The 19,813-nt window shown below is 34.5% G+C and overlaps 1 protein-coding gene across 1 annotated transcript in view; it reads left to right on the top strand.

Moving 5' to 3' along the window:
• The first annotated feature begins 233 nt into the window (after positions 1-233).
• Positions 234-19,813, top strand: part of ube2e2 (ubiquitin-conjugating enzyme E2E 2) — a 62,895-nt gene continuing 43,315 nt past the window's right edge. Inside the window, 2 exon segments of the mRNA NM_001003494.1 lie at positions 234-268; positions 9,329-9,511. Of these exon segments, the coding sequence (NP_001003494.1) occupies positions 9,336-9,511 (176 nt within the window). The 5' untranslated portion in view covers positions 234-268; positions 9,329-9,335.

Below are 19,813 nucleotides of genomic sequence, written 5' to 3' on the forward strand. Positions count from 1 at the left end.
TGTTACACAAATCTGCCCTCTCAAGTGTAGCGAAACAATTTCACACTCAAACACAATCGAGCGTGAGAGTGAACGCGCGGCGCGTGCACGACCAAGGCGAGAGCGCGCGTAGAGGCGGTCCGGCTGCTTCAGTTTCTGTAATCGCTTTTTTTCTGCTACCTTCAGTTAAATAGCGACGAGACGAGAGAGAGCGGACGGCCCGACTCTGACTACACTGTATCATTCAGGAAAAGCGAATCGGGACTCCACATCGACGGCCGCTCGGCAGGTAAATATCCTTGCTTGTCCGCCGGAGCCCCTCGACCGTGCGTGAAAACTCGCTAAATGTCCCGCGAAAGTGGTTGTTTTTTGCCCTCGGTGTGCGGGGATGTGCGGGACGAGCCTTCTCCTTTGTGCTCATCGTGGTCATCATGGGGGAATCGCTGCGTGGTTTCCCCCTCGCGCTTTTTTTCTCGGCTTTTTGGCAAATATCGTCGCGGAATCTCGACGGCTCTCGACGGGAGCGTTTGATCCGCATATTTTGTGCGGGATCGAGAAGCGCTCGCGGCCTCCCGCATAAATAGACGCTCCTACATTAACGCGCATCGCGCACGCAGCTGCTGCAGCGGCGGGGTTTCTGCGTTTGCAGCGCAGTCTGACAGCCAGGTGCTTCAATGATTTCTCTAATGCCCTTCAAATTGCAGTGTACACCACATATGTACTGGCAGGAAGGTGCTCGGAGTTCTTCAAATGGAGAAAAGCCTTGATACTGTGGTGACACCCTTTTGGAGTGTTTTGCTGGAAGGGGAAATAGGAATTGCATTCCACAGTGCATATTTCTATATTTTGTTTTATAAATAAGCCACTAAATGTGATGTTTGGGGACTTCATTATTACACTTTGTGCGTTTAAATAATATATTGTGTCCATGAGATAAACGTGAGGCATAGAAGATTTTATGTAATGACAATTGCTTGTATTGGGGGCATACAATCAATATGGATTTATTTACATGTTACTTTTGTCCAAAGCAACCTGCTTTTCTGGGGAATCAAAGCCATAACCTTGCCATAGTACAATGCTCTGTTTGAGTTACAGGATGGCAAATTGACAAAATATTTGCATTAAAATGCATGATATTTTGGTTATTTGGGATCATAAAACCACATGCTTTTTTTGTATTTTATGTTAAAATTGTAACATTTTTGCACTGACTTTGCATTCAATTATATTGTGTCCATTAGAAAAAAGCTGATATAATTTATTAACAATTGCTTGTATTTGAGGAAAATAGGTGATGCATAATATCAATTGGGCAAAAAAAAGATTTATTTACATGTATGCATTTGGCAGACACTTGTCTAAAGCAACTTGCTTTTATGGGGAATGAAAACCACAACATTGGCATAGTACAATGCTCGACTATTTGAGTTACAGGATGACAAATTAGCAAAATATTTGCATTAAAATGAATGATATTTTGGTTATTTGGGATCAAAAAAACACATTTTTTACATGGTAACATTAAAATGGTAACATTATTGCACTTTGACTGTGTTCATGAGAAAAAAAGCTTATATGTTTTATCGGCAATTGCTTGTATTGGGAAAAATGTGACAATATTAGTTTGCCATTAAGATTTATTTACCTTTATCCATTTGGCTGACACTTTTGTCTAAAAGCAACTTGCTTTTCTGGGCAATTGAACCCACAACCTTGGCATAGTACCACACTCTACTATTTGAGTTATTTAGGATCATAAAACCACATTTACTGCATTTTATATTTACATTAAAATCGTAACATTATTGCACTTTGACTGTGCGTTCAATTATATCGTGTCTATGAGAAGAAAAAAAAAAGCTGAGATAATGTATTGACAATTGTACTGGGGAAAATAGGTGATGCATAAAATCAGTTTGGCATTAAGATTTATTTACAAGTATCTATTTGGCAGACACTTTTGTCCAAAGCAACTTGCATTGCATTGAAGGTGTCTTGCATTCCTGGGGAATTAAACCCACAACCTTGCTATAGTACCATGCTCTACAGTTATAGCTACAGGAAGGCTTTAAGATCTTTGTTGGAGTGTTTTGCAAGAAAGAGAAAAGGATTGTATTGCAAAGTGCATATTTCTATATTTTGTGGTTAAATATATGCCCCTGAAGGTTGTTTGTTGACTTAAAATTATAATATTATTGCACTTTTTCTGTGCGCTAAAATATATTATGTCTATGAGATAAATGTGAGAGAAAAAAATTGCTATTATTCATTGATAATTAATTGTATTTGGAAAATATCAGTATGAAATTAAGATTTATTTACATTAATTCATTAGTCAAAAAGCAACTTGCATTACATTGAAGGTGTCTTGCTTTCCTGGGGAATTGAACCCACAACCTTGCCATAGCACCATGCTCTACTATGAGCTACATGAACAAAATATTTGCATTAAATTGATGACATTTGGGATCATAAAACCACAAAGCGTACAGGGACTCGTCGCTGTTGGATTGTTTTGCTAGAAAGGGAAAAAATAATTGTATTCCAAAGAGCATATTTCTATATTTTGTGGTTAAATATACACATCTGAAGGTTGTTTATTGACTTAAAATTGTAAAATTATTGCACTTTTACTATACATTTAAATATATGATGTCCATGAGATAAACTTGAGAAAAAAAGCTGCTATTATTAATAGATATTTGATTGTTTTGGAAAAATAGGTGATACATATCAGTATGAAATTAAGATTTATTTACATGTATTCATCTGGCAAAAAGCAACTTGCAGTGCATTGAAGGTGTCTTGATATTGGAAAAATCTAACATTGCAGTATTTTTTTATTCTGCGATTGCATATGCATAAGAAATAATCTGAGGAGTTTATTCAATAAAGATAAAGATACAAATTAAATAAACAGCATGTGATTGTTGAACTGTATTCAAGTGTACAATAATTGAATAATGCAATCTAAAATAATACAGCACAGTCTTCTTTTATAAACAATTAATTTATTGTTAATTTGTCACAAACAGCAATATTTCGTAGGCCTGAATGCTTTTAAAATGCCTCACAGGTAGGCCCACCCGGACTCTGCGCTCTCAGAATTCCACAGATTCTCCACAGATTTTTAGCCCGTCATTAATTCTGTTTATTTACTTGTGTAAATGTGTGCAAATCTATATTTATCCAGTTTTTAAATTAATTACAGTAATATTATTGACTAATGTGAAAATGTTTGTCTGATTTATGTACAATGCAGTTTGTAAAGTAATATTTTCTGTCTTTTACTAGATATATTACATGACAAACTTGCTTTATTTACCAAATAAAGTGAATCTAATTGGATTTGCATTAAGTTAAAAAGATTTTATTTTTTATTTCATATATTAAGGTTTTAGTTATGATACTCCCAAAATAATTCCGCAGAAATCCGCAGATTTTTATCAAAATTCTCAGCAGAAATAGCAAAAAACGTCCGCAGATTCCGTCTGGCCCTACTCACAGCCCACAAAAAACAGTTGCGAAATGATCAAATTATAATCCAGACTCAATATTGCATATACTCGATGTGTTTATTGCGAATGATCACATTGCGACATCGATGCTGAAAGGATGTAACGTGCAGCCCTAGTGTCTATCTTTCCTGGGGAATCAAACACAAACATGCTCTAAGCAACAGGAAGACATTATGTTCAAAATGATTTGCATTAAACTGCATGGTATTTGCATTATAATGCATGATATTTTGGTTATTTGTTACCACAAAGCGTACAGACACTCAATATACAACATAAATGTAGAGTGGCATCCAATATGATGTATTTTGAGGTTAGAAATACGCCAAAAGTTCATTCTGTATAGGCCTAAAATGATGCATACTTTTATTGTGGTATTGGTTTGCCCTGCATGATTTTATCCCCGGTAAATATTAGATTGACATTATTCCTTCTAAACATACATTTCTGCGTGCTTAAAGTGTTAAAGCAGTGGCATAACCGCAGTGTGTACACTGAAATATTGAGTTGCGTTTCTTGCTCGCTCCGTGTGAGCCGTGTGAGGTTGAGCCATTTAATTTCAGTCCAGATCTTAAGCATTAAGATACATTACCTCTGAATGAGTGATCCAGGGACTAAAGGTCGCTAAACAGAATCTGAGACTCACACGTTGATGTGATTTATCAGTGACTGGAATGAAACCCTCTCCGTTTGAAGGCAAATAACTCAAGCAGGAGTGTAAACGGAGAGTATTGTGTTTAAAAACGCACTGTATTTGGATTTGGAGCTGTTAACGCTCTGGCATGGCTGCGTGTGCGCAGCAATTTAAATGTTTTATGACTCATTTCCCACATTATCACAAAACGAGTTGACCCGTAAAATCCACTCTCAGAAGTGTTAATACCTTCCTGTTGGGGTATCTGTGATCATTCACGACTTGGATCTAAAAAAGAGATGACCTGACTCTGAGTTTATCCCATGAACACCTGGCTCGGCGACTTGGGCATCTTTGAAGTGATCTTTCTGTTCTCAGTATGCCTCCATTCTCTCTCTGCGTTCATGTTTTATCTCGGTTTAAACGCTGAGCTGAGAGAGCGCAGGTTTCATAGGCATTTATTAGCTGGACTCGTGTGATCAGAGGGTTTTCCTCGCTGCCGTTTCTCCTGATAACATCAGAAAGAATTTCTCCTCGTCGTCTGAAAAGTGCAGCATCACCCACACAGATCCGATAAACATCTCACCGATCAAACGTTTGAGAGAATAGTATTATTTTATTTCAGTGTACTTCCTGTGACTGTACAGGAAATGCCTTCTGAATGAAAAATGGGCCATCACTGTACTGTGTGATGACTAAAGTTCATGTGTTTTGCTGTTTGCAATGTTTTTATTAAAGGGATAGTTCACCAAAAAAATTAAATGTACTCTACATTCACTTACCTTGAGGTAATTCCAAACTAGGGCTGCACAATATATTGCATAATTATCATTATTGCAACAATAGTGTATGTAAGATCTGTATCGCAGACATGTGTGGTAAATTACATTTATTAATTTGTTAACCCAAAGGTGAACCCAGAGCTGAAAATAAATACTTATGCCAGGAATCAAGATGAGAGAAGAAAATAACAACAGCCAATCAGAGTCAGAGTATCTGTCGAGGTTTTCATTTAAATCAATAAAATTAACTTTACTGTCTGTACCACAGGGGTTAAAAACTGTCTTTAGACACACTGAAAAAAGTGTTGCATGCAGAACTGTTGCAAACAATTTATTTGTGTTAAATTTAAACAAACAAATTAAATTTAATAATGTTCAACTCAAATTGTTTGTTTAAATTCAACACAAAAAATAGTTTACAACCACTTAACGTAAAAAAAATTGAGAAAATCCAAGGAATCATCTTTGAATATCTTTTTTTCAGTGCATAAGCTCACACACAACAACAAAACATAAATACACTTACACAATTATTTAAAAAACCTACTTAAAAAAACAATGGAGTTGGCGCCAATAGCCTTAAGTGCGCTGAAATATAGCACCATGGTGCTTATGGTGACCCGAGTTCCTGGCTCGAGGTCCTTCTCTGACCCTTCCCTTCTCTCTGCTCCCCACACTTTCCTGTCTGTAACCTTCACTGTTCTCAGTGGCTGTTCTAGCTTGAATAGCACCCTGGGTAAATCACCCCATATATATGCCAGCCACCCCCACCCCCTCTCCCCCAGTTAGGTTACATCTAGTTAATATAAAAAAGGACCAAAAATTCTAAAAAAGTTTGTTGTTTTACCCCAACTTTGGGTCAAATATGGATAAAACCAGAAATGAAATTATTAAAAATATTAATATTATTATTAATATTACTGTTGTTGTTGTTTTACAATTATTATTATAAATAAATAACAGTAATCAACCCTAAATGTACTTGAAAAACAATGTAAAGACCAAACTGGAGTGATATGCTAAGATCACTTGGGAAATCTTTGGGATGAATATTAATTTTGACCATTCTATAAAATACAAAAAAATATATTTGTTTTATAGAAATATCTGTTCACCTTAGACACGACTCAAGGCAGAGAATTAATGTAGTCTTACTTCCTTGACTCTTTATCCCTACTTTCTGCTTCGTAGCCATGCTTAGTCAAAATAAGATCATCATCATATTATATAAACCTCAGTTTTGTCAACTAACAAAACTCGCTGCGTGCAGACACCCTGGTTCTCTGTGCGCATGCATCAGTTTGCTTGCAACAGCGTTGTTTTTGTTGCACATAGAGAAAAACAAACTTGCACTTACAACAGAGGCCAGATATGAGTGGCCCCTATTGTCTTTATTCTGGGATTAGCCTACCTCTCTTGGGATTAATACACTTGCATAAAATATATCGTATCTCAAAGCATACTGAGGCACAAATGATTTTTACTGGGGCACTTTTTTTTTGCTTTTGCACCGTCTCCGGCTCCTTGCAAGATGCCGCCCTGGGCAATCGCCCATATTGCCCATGCCTAAATCCACCACTGACTGTTTTATCCAAATTAAAGGTGAAAAACCCCAAAAAATAATTATATTATAAAAACCCAATGGCAGTGGGAATAAATGTCTTTTTGCACTTAGCCTTTTTTTTTTTTTTTGCTAAGAGTGGAGGATTTTTTTATTTTGATAATTTTTTTTTTATAAATAAGTCAGTGAGAGGTGTTTGTCTCTCACTAATTACTTTACTCGCTGCATTTAGTGATCTTTAACGTTTCTTTTTGCTTTGAACAGAGAGGGAGTTAAACCGGGCTACAATGTTAGTGTCAAAAGACTAAATGTTTGCACCTTGACTTTTTTTTGTCTGAATTAGAATTAGATGTGAAAATAATGTTTTACTTGTTCATTTTAGTATCATTAAATAAATACATGATTTAAATACAATAAATAATTGCATTTTATTTCTAGAGAAATGGTATATTGTAAGGAATATTGTTAAATCACAATACTCAATAGCAATACCAAAATATATATTGAAGAATGTTGGAACATAGTGTAACATTTGCATCCATAGTAGGAAAAACAAATACTATAGATGTCAGTGGCTACATATTATTATTATTTTCCAAAATATCTTTTGTGTTTAAGAGAAATAAGAAACTGTCAGATTAGTGACAAGTGAAGGGTGTGTAAATGATGAGTTTTCATTATCTCTTTAATTCTATAATTGGACATTTATTATTAAGTGAGAAAGGAAAATCCAATAAGGAGGGAAATGATCCATCATTTGATAACTGATTACTCTGAGAAAAGTGACTCGTGCTTATCAGAATGTGCATAACATTAGCATGAAATATTTAACATATCATTTTGTTATTTGGAATAATTAGCATTTATTCATTCATTTTCTTTTCGGCTTAGTCCCTTTATTAATCTGGGGTCGCCACAGCGGAATGAACCGCCAACTTATCCAGCAAGTTTTTATGCAGTGGATGCCCTTCCAGCCGCAACCCATCTCTGGGAAATAATTAGCACTTCTTTTTATTATTATTATTTATTTTTTCCTTTAAAATGATAGTGTTGCAGTAAAACTAAATCATTTCACACATGTACATGGAAAATCTAATCAAATGAGGTTAAAAATAATGGAACTGGAAGTGTTGAAAGTTGTATTTATTTTGAGGATGGGGTTTGTATATATTTTTTAATCTTTCACTGATTTTTTGTAGATTTTGCCATTTGCAAGATTTCAAAAAAATAAATCATCTTTTATTCATATGCACATGTCTGACATAAAATCTATGCTGATATTTATACAAGAGGCTTATATAAATGCAACTTTAAGAAGCTATAATAGGATCTTATTTAATTTAAAGCAATGGCCTTGAAGCAAATACAAACCCTTAACCCTTATGTGCTGTTGGGGATGTTTTCATCCACTCTGGGGTGATTTTGAGTCTTAATTTGGCAATATCTTTCTCTGTTTCATCTAGCAGAATGATTTTTGGTGACAAATCTTATTTTGACATATTTTGAGAAAAAAATCTTAATAAAAAAAAAAAAAAAACAATGCACTCTGGGCAAATTTACCACCATTTTGTTATGTTTGGGATAAACAAATCCACTAAATTAAACTGCTGTAAAATGCATCAGATAAATATTTAATTTTTTCAATATTTTTTGCATAAATCTGGTAATCAACTTCAGTCTTGATGAAAACTAATAAATTGCTTAGAAAATTTTAGGATTTCAACTCTTTTAATTGCCAAATTCATAAATGATGTCACTGATTTAGTGGGGAAAAAACACAAAAAAATGAATATTGAACGTATTTTCAATATAAAAAGTAATTGTGGACTGGATTTTTTTTACCTTTATCAAGCTTAGTTTTTAGATTTTTTTATGGACCATAACAGCAATTTAAAGTGCGTTTATGTGTGTCTGTAAATGTGTGAAAGTGACCTTTGCGCATTTACCTTGATGTGTCTGAGAAAATCAAAATATGCATCCCAGCTCTCAGAACTACATGGAGTAAACAAAAACAACGACTGTGTATTTTTTCACCATCAAATGTGGTTATAATGGAAATTATGGAAGTCAATAGGGCAAAAGCAGCCACCAACAATAAATTAGGGAGAGAAAAGAAAATCAAACAATGCATTAAATCCAATATTATCAATAATCGTTCACATGTCCAAGACTGTGATAAAAGGTTTTAAATAATCCAGTCCACAATAGTTTTTTTATATTAATAAATTCATTTTGTGTTTTTTCACCAAATGAGTGACATCATTAATGAATTTGGCAATTAAATGGTTAAAATCCTGTAAATTTTTTAAATATTTAGTGATTTTGATCTGGACTGAGGTTAACATTTCTGTAAAAAAAAAATAATAATAATAATGCATAATAAATATATATATATATATATATATATATATATATATATATATATATATATATATATATATATATATATATATATATATATATATATATATATATATATATATATATATTGGATGTATTCAATGTATTCAAAGAAATCTGCAAGAATTATGGATTGAATTGAATGTTAATTTTTTTATGATTTACAAATCATTTTAATTAATTTGGACAGTTTAATCTTATGATAAATTTGTAAGCAGCAGAATAAATGATGTTTATTAATTTTAGCTCAGACCTACAATTAGCTTCACAAAAACAATCACTGCAATAGCTAATCTAATTCCTCTGTCTTCTACTCCTGTTTAAAATCACTGTTTTATTTGTCTTAATTCAGCACAGCTGTAATTAAAACAACTATTGACTTCATACCCCTGTGACTTCACCCCGGCAGCCTGCTAATGTAATCGTGTGCGAATCCGCTTGTTTTTTCCAGGGCCAAGATGTCTAGTGAGGTGCAGAGACCAGATGATAGCCCCAGCACAAGCGGAGGGAGTTCAGATATCGAGCAGCGGGAGACGGCACCTCCTCAGCAGGAGCGGGATCTGGTTGCGCCCAAGAAGAAGGAGACTAAGATCTCCAGTAAAACCGCAGCCAAACTCTCCACCAGTGCCAAGAGGTAACGCTCTTTTAATTAACAAATCCACTCAAGTGCTTCAAAAATAGCTGATTTGATTTAAAGGGGTAGCATAGAAGATATTTTAAGGAATGTTGGAAAGAAGTAATCATTGACTTCCATGGTATTTGTTTGGATGTAGGCCTGTCATGATATCTATAATTTATACTATACATTGCACCAAAGTATATTGAGATAAATTATATTAGTCATTTTAAGACCATTTTAGAGCATATAATGCCAGAATGACAATACAATATCATCACAATGCATGTGCACTCTTCCAAAGAACACACAATATGTTTTATCTTAAGAATATTTCATTTAATTATAGTCATTTTAACAATTTAATTATGAGGCATTGGAATCAGAATGTGATCTCATATCCTAAATAAATAATAATAATTGTTAAAGAAAGTGCAAGATAAAAAAGTAACAGAGGCTGCAATATCTGCTACCAGATCAATTTTCAGCTGTCAGACACCCACATGAAAATATACTATAGTAATTTATAGTTAATACTATAGTGTTGTTTAACCATGCCGACACTGACGTCTAGAATAGTGATAGAGATATTGCGCAATCAGCTAAAAAGTTTCTAGAATTGTTTTTTATGTATGGGAGATATATTGCATCACCAAAAATGATTGAGGTCATGTCCATGTGTTGTGTGATAAATGCGCAATATCACACTTGTAGCAGTCCGATATGGCTGTATATCGACACTGGTGGGAGGCGTGCGTTGACTCGGGCCGCAGGCCAAGTGCCTTAGTGCCCCAACCAGTGCCGATATACAGACATATCGCCCTGCTACAAGTGTGATATTGCGTTTATACAACAGTTTGACGGCATAATTATGTATATATAAAAAAAATCAAACATGGAGAGTCTCAAAAATCCTTTTGTATGAGGAACTACTTTCTTCCGCGTTGGATTCAAATCATAAGCTGACAGTTAAACAGCTGAGCAAGCATTTTATAAACTTTAGATCTGTAGTGTCTGCTTTTTGCTGGCTGTATGTGGGCGGAGAAATACACAAAGGGTAAAGAGGCTGTAGGGGTGCTGATATTACTTAAATATATCACGGCTATCAGCCAATCAGATTCGAGAACCAGACAGAACTGTTGTATAAGTTCATATATTGATCAGTTGTAAATGGTTTCAAACATTATTTAAAATATCGTCTTTTGTTTTCAACAGAAAAAAATTCTAGTTGTTAAGGTTTTGAGTAAATTGTTTTGGATGAATTATCCCTTTAAGGCTGCGTGTCCTCCGAAGTGTTTTTTCTTGAGCAGAGCATTTGTTTTCTGTTGTTGTCATCAATGGGAGTGCCTGCATTGTAAGGGTAAAGTCTAGAAGGGATACAGCTGTGGATACACACGTCTATATAGCATACTTTTTGTGACACTGTGCTACAATAATTCATATTTTTACATTACTGTGAGGGTGGGGTTTAGGGTTGAGGTAGGGGTAGACATTAATAGAATACAATTACTGGGTAATTTAATAAATAACATGAATAATACTTTGCATATTTATTGTTTTTACAGTACTGTGACGGTTGGGTTGGGGTAGACGTTAATAAATAATATGAATAATACTCTGCATAGTTATTGTTTTTACATTACTGTGAAGGTTGGGTTGGGGTAGACGTTAATAAATAATATGAATAACATTCTGCATAGTTATTGTTTTTACATTACTGTGAAGGTTGGGTTGGGGTAGACGTTAATAAATAATATGAATAACATTCTGCATAGTTATTGTTTTTACATTACTGTGAAGGTTGGGTTTAGGGTAGACGTTAAAATACAATTTAATAAGTAATTTAATAAATAATGTGAATAATACACTGCATAATTACCTATTTTACAGTAATGTGATGATTGGGATTAGGGTTGAGGTTGGGGTAGACATTAATAAAATACAATTTATTGAGGAATTTAATATGAATAATACTCTGCATTGTTCTTACATTACTGTGAGGGTTGGGTTTCTGGTTAGGGTAGATGTTAATAAAATACAATGTATTTAGTAGTTAACAAAATGTAACTTAAGGATAATTTAATACTTATTATAAATAATTCTTGTTAACTTCCGGCCATAGCTGTATCCATTCTTGTAACAACCGCTGAGTGGCCGTTTTACAATTCTCAGCATTTTTTCAGCCATTGCTGGAAAATGCAACATGTATCTGTGTCACCTTTGAGCTAGACATCCAAGTACAGTGGAGAAGAGGCGGGAAAATACCATGCAACTGTCAACAAATAATCTGCTAAAGACTTTCAGCTTGTAACAGTACAGCGGGGATACCCTATATCTTAGCAACCAATTGAAAGAACACTGTGCTGCAAAAACGCTCACAGCTTAGACTGTGTTCATCGAATTGTTTTTGCTAAGACGCAACGTCTTTTTAAAACATATTTTTACTGCAAAAACTCATTGGAAATATACATTATATCAATAAGATATATACATATACATATCAATAAGACAAATCCATCATTCATAAATATTTGAATCCTGACCCCCACATGAAAAATTCTAATAAAAATAATACAATTTAATTGTAAATAAATAAACAAACAAATAAATAAAAAATTAAGGACCTAAAATACTAAATTGTTTTACAAAAAGGCAGATTGCATTTCTTTGGTCTCGGCTGAGTCTAACAGACAAGCTTTTAGTCTTAGAGACTTAGGGTTCCGGGACACAAAATTTTTAAGACTCAAATTTTATATTAAAAAGCAGCATCAGAATTGTTAAGAAAACAGTTAAGCAAATTAAAGTGAACACCTCGTGTTCAAAACCATCAAAATATATTAGCGTCAACCCGTAGTTTGGATTTGTTCATTATTCTGGAGGCTAAGGTGGTTACACAACCTGCTCATCTTGGCATTGCTCTAATTTCTACTACGTAACAGATGAGTTTGGGGTTTTATTAGATGTATGGCTTTGCTTAATAGCAAAGAGGAAAATACTCTTTTCTCCTTTTGAATATTTGATACGGTTTATTTTACTATCATCAAATAATCACTCAAATGTACCAAAACTGTTAAAGATAATAAGATGTAATTATTTTAAGATGTCAGATTTTTTCAATGGCCATTCGGTGATCATGTGAGAATGCTGTCCCTCTTGGCATTGCACTGCTATCTCTCATTTCCATTGAGTGACAAATGAGTGCCAGAATACCTAAGGATGTAATTAGATGCATGGATTTTGTTTTTTAGAATAATGGGAAATGCTTTCTCTTTTTTGATTGTTGATGAGCTTTGTTTGTTTTACTAGCCTAACGATCTGTGGTTAGTTTTCCCTGTTAGAAAATGCTTTAGCGAATCTACATGACTGCTTTAAAATAGGTATTTTGCTTTGGAGCATGACGTAGCGACCCAACAGCGTGGAAATAGTTTACCAGAGGGAATTAAAATGAAACACTGAAGCTTCAACTACTTAAAATTATTAATGTGAAACTCTATTTAATGTCGTCTGGCTTATGTGAAGGGATTTTTGAGAATGAGATAATGTGACATGTAAATTTGTGCCAGAATGATTGAGGAGGCTTTTGTTTGTTTGTGATAAAAGATGGGAAATGCCTTTTATCTTTTTATTTAATCTGATAATCTTATTATTTTTTTCACCAACTGTCTATGACTTGTTCATCTGGTTTTCTGCTAGAAAAGAGCTTCCAGTTGAGATGCACTGGTCTATTTTCTCTCTTATTCGCAGATGTTTAAACCTCTCATTGTCCAAGCTTTTAACTTGCAAACAAAATAACATGTTCGGATGCTTTTACTCCAGAGGGATCTCTGCGATCGCTCGAAAGCATGTAAGAACGTAATGTCTGTTTGCAGATGATTGTAGTGTGCTGAAGTCTGCTTCACTGCCTTTCTATTGTTCATTCTGTGAACGGGCCTCGCTGGCAAGGCTGTAGATTCTCTGAAGGCCTGACTGCAGTACGATGGCATTATGCAATCAGTTGAGCAAAGCTTTGCCTGGGACACGGTGCTTTTTTTATAACAGTGACTGCAGCATCCTGTTCCGTCTGTTTCTGAGTGCATATCAAGATCCAGACATTCGGAAGGTTTTTATCTGTGCTCGATGTTGCACAATTCAACAAGCCTCGGGGTTTCGACATCAAAGGTGTTTGCTCATGAAAGCAAACCGTTTTTGATGGTTTGGGCCTCCAAATTAAAGTAATTAGCCTGTGATTTCTTTTCTTTTTTTTTTTTAGGAGCGATAGGAGTCAACTAAACTTTTGTGCTTTGCAACAGTTCATCTAAAAAGTACCATTGTATTTTACCTGTCCTCATGTTGCTCCAAACCTTTCTGTTAAAATGGGAGGGGAACTCTTCATTAAGTTACAGATATGATTGATTTGTTCTTAGGATAAAAAAGAACAATATTTAAAGCAATTCTGCATTAAAACTGCGCATTGCATTCATAATCATAATCAATTTTATGTGTATTTTAAAATATTAATTAAAATACAAATGATATATTGTTAAAATATAAATTAAAAAAAACTTCAGAGAACACGGGCTCATTCTGAAAACGTTGCCCTATATACATTTCCGGAGATTGCAAATTATGTAGCCAGGGAAACAATTTTGTCTTTAAAACGAACACTAAGGGGCGATATGACATTGTTCTTTTTTGCGCTAGCTTGTGACCGCTAATCTCTGTATGGACGCTGTTACTACTTTGTGCTGTGGCTCGTTGCGTATTTCAGAAAATTTGAGACACAGAGCGGAGTTGACTGTGACAACGGAGTCCAGCGAAAAACGGTTCCAGAATGCAGATAAGGCAAAAGCAAGAGCTAAAAAATAAAAACAAGTAAATAACAGAGTGAGAATGTGGTAAAATCTCAAAATGTAGTAAAATACAAGTGAGGGCTTTTCTTTTTCTGGATTGCTTTTTAAAACACTATGGGTTTAGGGAAGTGGGTGGGCACTGGTCAATCGATGATTTTCAAAACACTATTGTTTGTGTTTAGGGATAGGGTGGGTGAGGGTTTCAGTCAGTCAGTCAGTCAGTCAGTCAGTCGACAATTGCCTCTGGTGGATTTATGCGAGAAGGGCATGCGCGAAGGGCACTAGCGAGAAAATTTTTAGATCAAAAAGCGTACACAGCAGCCTCTGGCAGATTCGCGAAAACAAAAAACACATTAATAAACATAGCTCCTGGAACATATTTGGTGCTCCCCAGAAATGTGTATAGGGATACGTTTTCAGAATGAGCCTGGGTTGATTTTGAAAATGCACATAAAAAAGTGCACAACAAGATTTCAGGGCTTGAAATTGCGACCATTTTGGTCGCATAAGCGCCCGGAATTTAATCTATGCGACCTCATAATATATTTGGGAGCAACTGAGTGACTGTTTATAATGGTTGTTAATTTTTTTCTAAAAACGTGCGTGCTGAATCGGTCTTCCCTGCCGCTATATTAGTTCATATTAGCTGTCAGTCACTCAACGCTGTCAGATATCAGGGAGTTTTGTGACCGCAGGAAATGCAAACGGCTGAAGAGTTGAAAATTATGGCTGAAAAGTACATAGGTTTGCAAACCCACCTAAAGTTACAAATAATGGTGCCGATGAGAGCGATCATGTGGTGAATGTTGATCCGCCAGCCGAGATCAATTGAGTATTTTTGGAGAAGGTGGCCAAATCTCGATGAGTTGTGTGTTCAGTGCAAATGTCCGCTAAGCTCGTCTTTACTAAGTCTTACACTGAAACTGCGTCTCATTACAAAGAATGATATTGCGCCGGTGGTCATTGCGAGAATCCTGCTCTACCTGCTCATATATTGGTTCAGCTGACTTGCCTACTTCTCCACAAACACAGAAAAATGAAAACCAGCGCATAACAAGACTGAGCATTTAAAATGACACAAACCCGAACCAAAACTTTTAGAGAGGCAGAAGTGAGACTTTCTTTTGTCCGTTCTTTCTTGAGATGTATGTTATTTTTCTATTTAGTTACTGATGACTGCTTTGCAGCTGTCAGCCTTAAATTAAATGATTAATTATAATCTTTCGTTTGTTTTGTAGCAGAAATTTTATTTATTAAATTGACATGCATATAAAAACAATAGTGCAAAATAAACATTTCTTACTGCAATGCTTCATTTTTGTATGATGCAAACCATAAATTTATTTTTCACAAAGTACCAGACTTTTTATAGCAGACAACTTACATTCAAGCACATTCAAGACAGCATGATAATAAGAAATGTTATTCATTGTTATTATTATTATCATGATCATTAATATTTTATAATTATTAGACCTTCATTTTGGAATCATTGCACAAATATCAGTTAGTCGTCACAGAATTAGTTAAATAGTTGTTTCTGGTTTTTGTTAGTCCTGACTGATGTTGTTTTCAAATACAATCAATCCCTTAAAATACAATTTCCAGTGGTGCTCATTCATTTTTGGTGGGTGCTCCTACAATTTTCTCTGGTGCTCCTAAATATTTAAAGTTAAAAAGTTAATTTCTGAGCATTGGAGTTGGATAAACTTTTTATCCACTAAGCAAAACTCAGCATAAACTATGATGGAGACATATTTATTGAATAAATGCTTGCATGTGCATCAAAAAAGTCAAGTGATTTTGTTTAACAGATTATGTTATATGTCCGATGAGAGGCATTATTGGACAAAATGGCAAACTGACCACATCGAACAAAGCACATCTAAAAAGTTGTTTCATTCACAAATGTTTTATGCGATAATCCAGTTTACTGTAATTCACGTATTTGGATGAAAACATCTAACTATTGAAATACTTTTTATTTTAAACAGTGTTAGTTTATGACTTTTGATCATTCATACTGTAATCAATGCCAAATATGGTTGTTTATCTAGTAAAGGGTTAACATATTTAGTTATTTTAATGGAAACTCCTGTTTATATAAAGTATTTTAAACAAAATCCATGCTAGTTTTAGCTGCCGTTGCACATTTACTACAGTTGACATGCACACACAGCGGTTTTGGCCGGCTTCATAAATCAATTTCTTGTCTTAACAGCTTACTCTTATTGTTGCTTTTCAGTGATCTAGTGCGGCTTAAACACCCACAAATAGCGTCCCACTACTCAAGGTTGATGTTTTGATGATGTATGGTTTCCTGTTGTAGCTGACTGTCGAAGGAAACGTGTGTTTAAATAACCGGCATCAGTGCAGTCGCTGCTTGTGTGTGTGTGTGTGTGTGTGAGTCACTCTGTGGAAATGAGGACCGCTTTATTTTACATGCCTTCGCTTTCTTTGACCTCTGAGATAACACCAGGTATCGCTCACAAAAATGCCAGGGACGCTCATGACTTGAAGTGTAGTGACAGATAAATGTGCATTTGGAAAATTGTGAAATCTATTAGGCCACCTACTCACTGAGAAATGCCATTTGAATGCGCTTAAAACTGCTTTACAGATAATTGCACTGCTCAGTTCAACAAATGTGAACAAGAAAAAAGGCTAACTGAGTTTTTATAGTGTAAAAATAAGCATCTTTATGTATCTAGCCTTATGGGCGAATGATCACAGATGAATAATTGGATGCTTTATTGTTGTGGAGGAATCGATTTGAAGATTTCCACAACTTCTGTAAGGAATGTAAGGAATTATTGTTATTATTATAAGAAGTGTAGTGTTTGAGTTAAAATTGATTTCACACACATGTAATGATTCACATGAATGCAGCTATCACTCCTGCATTTTCAGAAGTGAATTTGTTTGTGGTTTTTAATCTCTTGTATGACTAAATGAAATAAAACAAATTAGTCAAGAGAGCACTGATCTTTAGCATTAGCATGTCCATAATCTTAAGAACTAATGATATCTGTTAAGTAAATAAATGCTTTTTGTGTGTTTTAAATGTAGGGATGGGTACTGAAACTCTGTACTTTAGTGGTATCAGTGCTAAAATATAAAAGACAGAAGTATTGATAAGCTCTGACGTTAACGGTTCTGCTATTGGTACTGGAGAATTATTGCTGAATAAAAATTAATAACAGTAGCATAATTTAACTGACCAACCCTTTTCTAATTTGCTCTTCTAATTCGTCACATGAGAACTGAGAAATGCTTGCGTTTTCGACCAATAGTACAACGGCAAGCACGTCAAGTATAAAAGCCTTCACAGTTATCTAATGTGTGCGCAAGCTCAGCGCTCAAGCTCAGTATCAAAAGTGCATTAACTGCAGAAAGACAAATGAAAAGTTTTCGACTGACTAGCTAAATGTACATTATCCACATTGTTATGTTGGCATTCAATCACATAAGGTCTCTCTAAATTAGTATAATATTAATAGTTTAATAAACACACATTCAGTTAAAATGAAAACAGTATTTCTTTCTGCAGTAGCCTAAATAATCTTAAACATAAAAACGCTCTTACGTTACAGTATTTATAAATATAGCCTAATAATAAACTTTTCTTATTAAGAAACTATTTTTTAAAAATGAGTTGTTAACTCTCAAAACACCAGTGACTCATTTATGTGGCCTAAAATTCCATATTGGCCTATATATCAGCCAATATACCTGCTAAAGTCCAATTATAAAGAGTTATTGGTAATTGGTATCAGCCTAAAATTCCATATTGGCCTATATATCAGCCAATATACCTGCTAAAGTCCAATTCTAAAGAGCTATCGGTTATTGGTATCAGCCTAAAATCTATATCAGCCTATATATCTGCTAAAGTCCAATTTTAAAGAGTTATCGGTTATTGGTATCGGCCTAAAATTCTATATTAGCCTATATATCGGCCAAAGTCCAATTCTAAAGAGTTATGTGTTAATGATATCAGCCTTAAATTCCATATCAGCCTATATATCTGCTAAAGTCCATTTCTAATGAGTTATTGGTATTGGCCTAAAATTCCTTAGTTGCCTTTCAGCCAATACACCTGCCAATGTCCAATTCTAAAGAGTTATCGGTTATTGGTATCAGCCTAAAATTCCATCTTGGCCTATATATCAGCTAATATACCTGCTAAAGTCCAATTCTAAAGAGTTATTGGTTATTGGTAACGGCCAATATGTCAGCCAATATACCTGCTAAAGTACAATTTTAAAGAGTTATCGGTAAATATTGGCCTGAAATTCCATATCAGACCATATATCTGCTAAAGTCCAGTTCTAAAGAGTTATCAGTTATTGGTATTGGCCTAAAATTCCATATCTGCCTTTACTTTAGCCAATACACCTGCCAATGTCAAATTCTAAAGAGTTATTGGTTATTGGTAGCAGCTTAAAATTCCATATAAATGCCTATATATCAGCCAATATATCTGCTAAAGTCCAATTCTAAAAAGTTATCTGTTGTTGTTGGCCTAAAATTCCATATTGGCCTATAAATCAGCTAAAGGTACATCATCCACATCGTTATGTTAGCAGTCAATCACATAAGGTCTCTCTAAATTAGTATAATATTAATAGTTTAATAAACACACACATTCAGTTACAATGAATACAGTATTTCTTTCTGCAGTAGCCTAAATAAATCTTAAACATAAAAACGCTTTTACGTTACAGTATTTACAAATATAGCCTAATAATAGACTTTTCTTATTAAGAAATTATTTTACAAAATGCTTATTTTTAAGTTGTTAATTCTCAAAACACCGGTGACTCATTTATGTGAATGTGTTAATGAAAAATCATAAACATTATCTGATTATTTAACTGCATTTTGCAACTAAAAGAGTGTATTCTTCAACTGTAGGGAGCCCAAGAAAGATCCCGACTCAAACCAGAGGCAAACATGTTGAAAAACAGTCATTTTCCTTCAAACCATTGTCTATTCTATTTCATTTTGGCAACGTGTTGGCCTTTATATACATTTTACAATTTTGCAACTCTCAATATCTAATTTCCAGACATGAACTTGGTTGCAAAATGTGGTTGTTGCTCTAATATGACCTCTGTTTAGCAAATATGTGCTTTCTTTCAATCTCAATCTTCAATCGTTCTGATTGTCATTAAGTATTTTTGACGAATGCTTGAAATCACACTTTATGTTCACATTTTGATCATTTTATATCAGTAAATCTGTCATTATCTGATTTTCAGGCATGAATTTAGTTGCAAAATGTGGTTGTGGCTCTCATAAATGAGCAAATAGGATCAAATGAATCAGTCATAGAATCAGTGACAGCTGTGTTTAGCATCAACATGAACATAGCCTTGTGAACAAATGATCTCTGAGTAAATAAATGTTGTGCGTGTGTGGGTGGGTGGGTTGTAGGATTTGATTTTTGCAAAGGAAGTGTAATGTATAGTTTAGTCTGATTTCATGC

Source organism: Danio rerio, chromosome 16 (genome assembly GCF_049306965.1).
Source record: "Danio rerio strain Tuebingen ecotype United States chromosome 16, GRCz12tu, whole genome shotgun sequence".
NCBI lineage: Eukaryota > Metazoa > Chordata > Actinopteri > Cypriniformes > Danionidae > Danio > Danio rerio.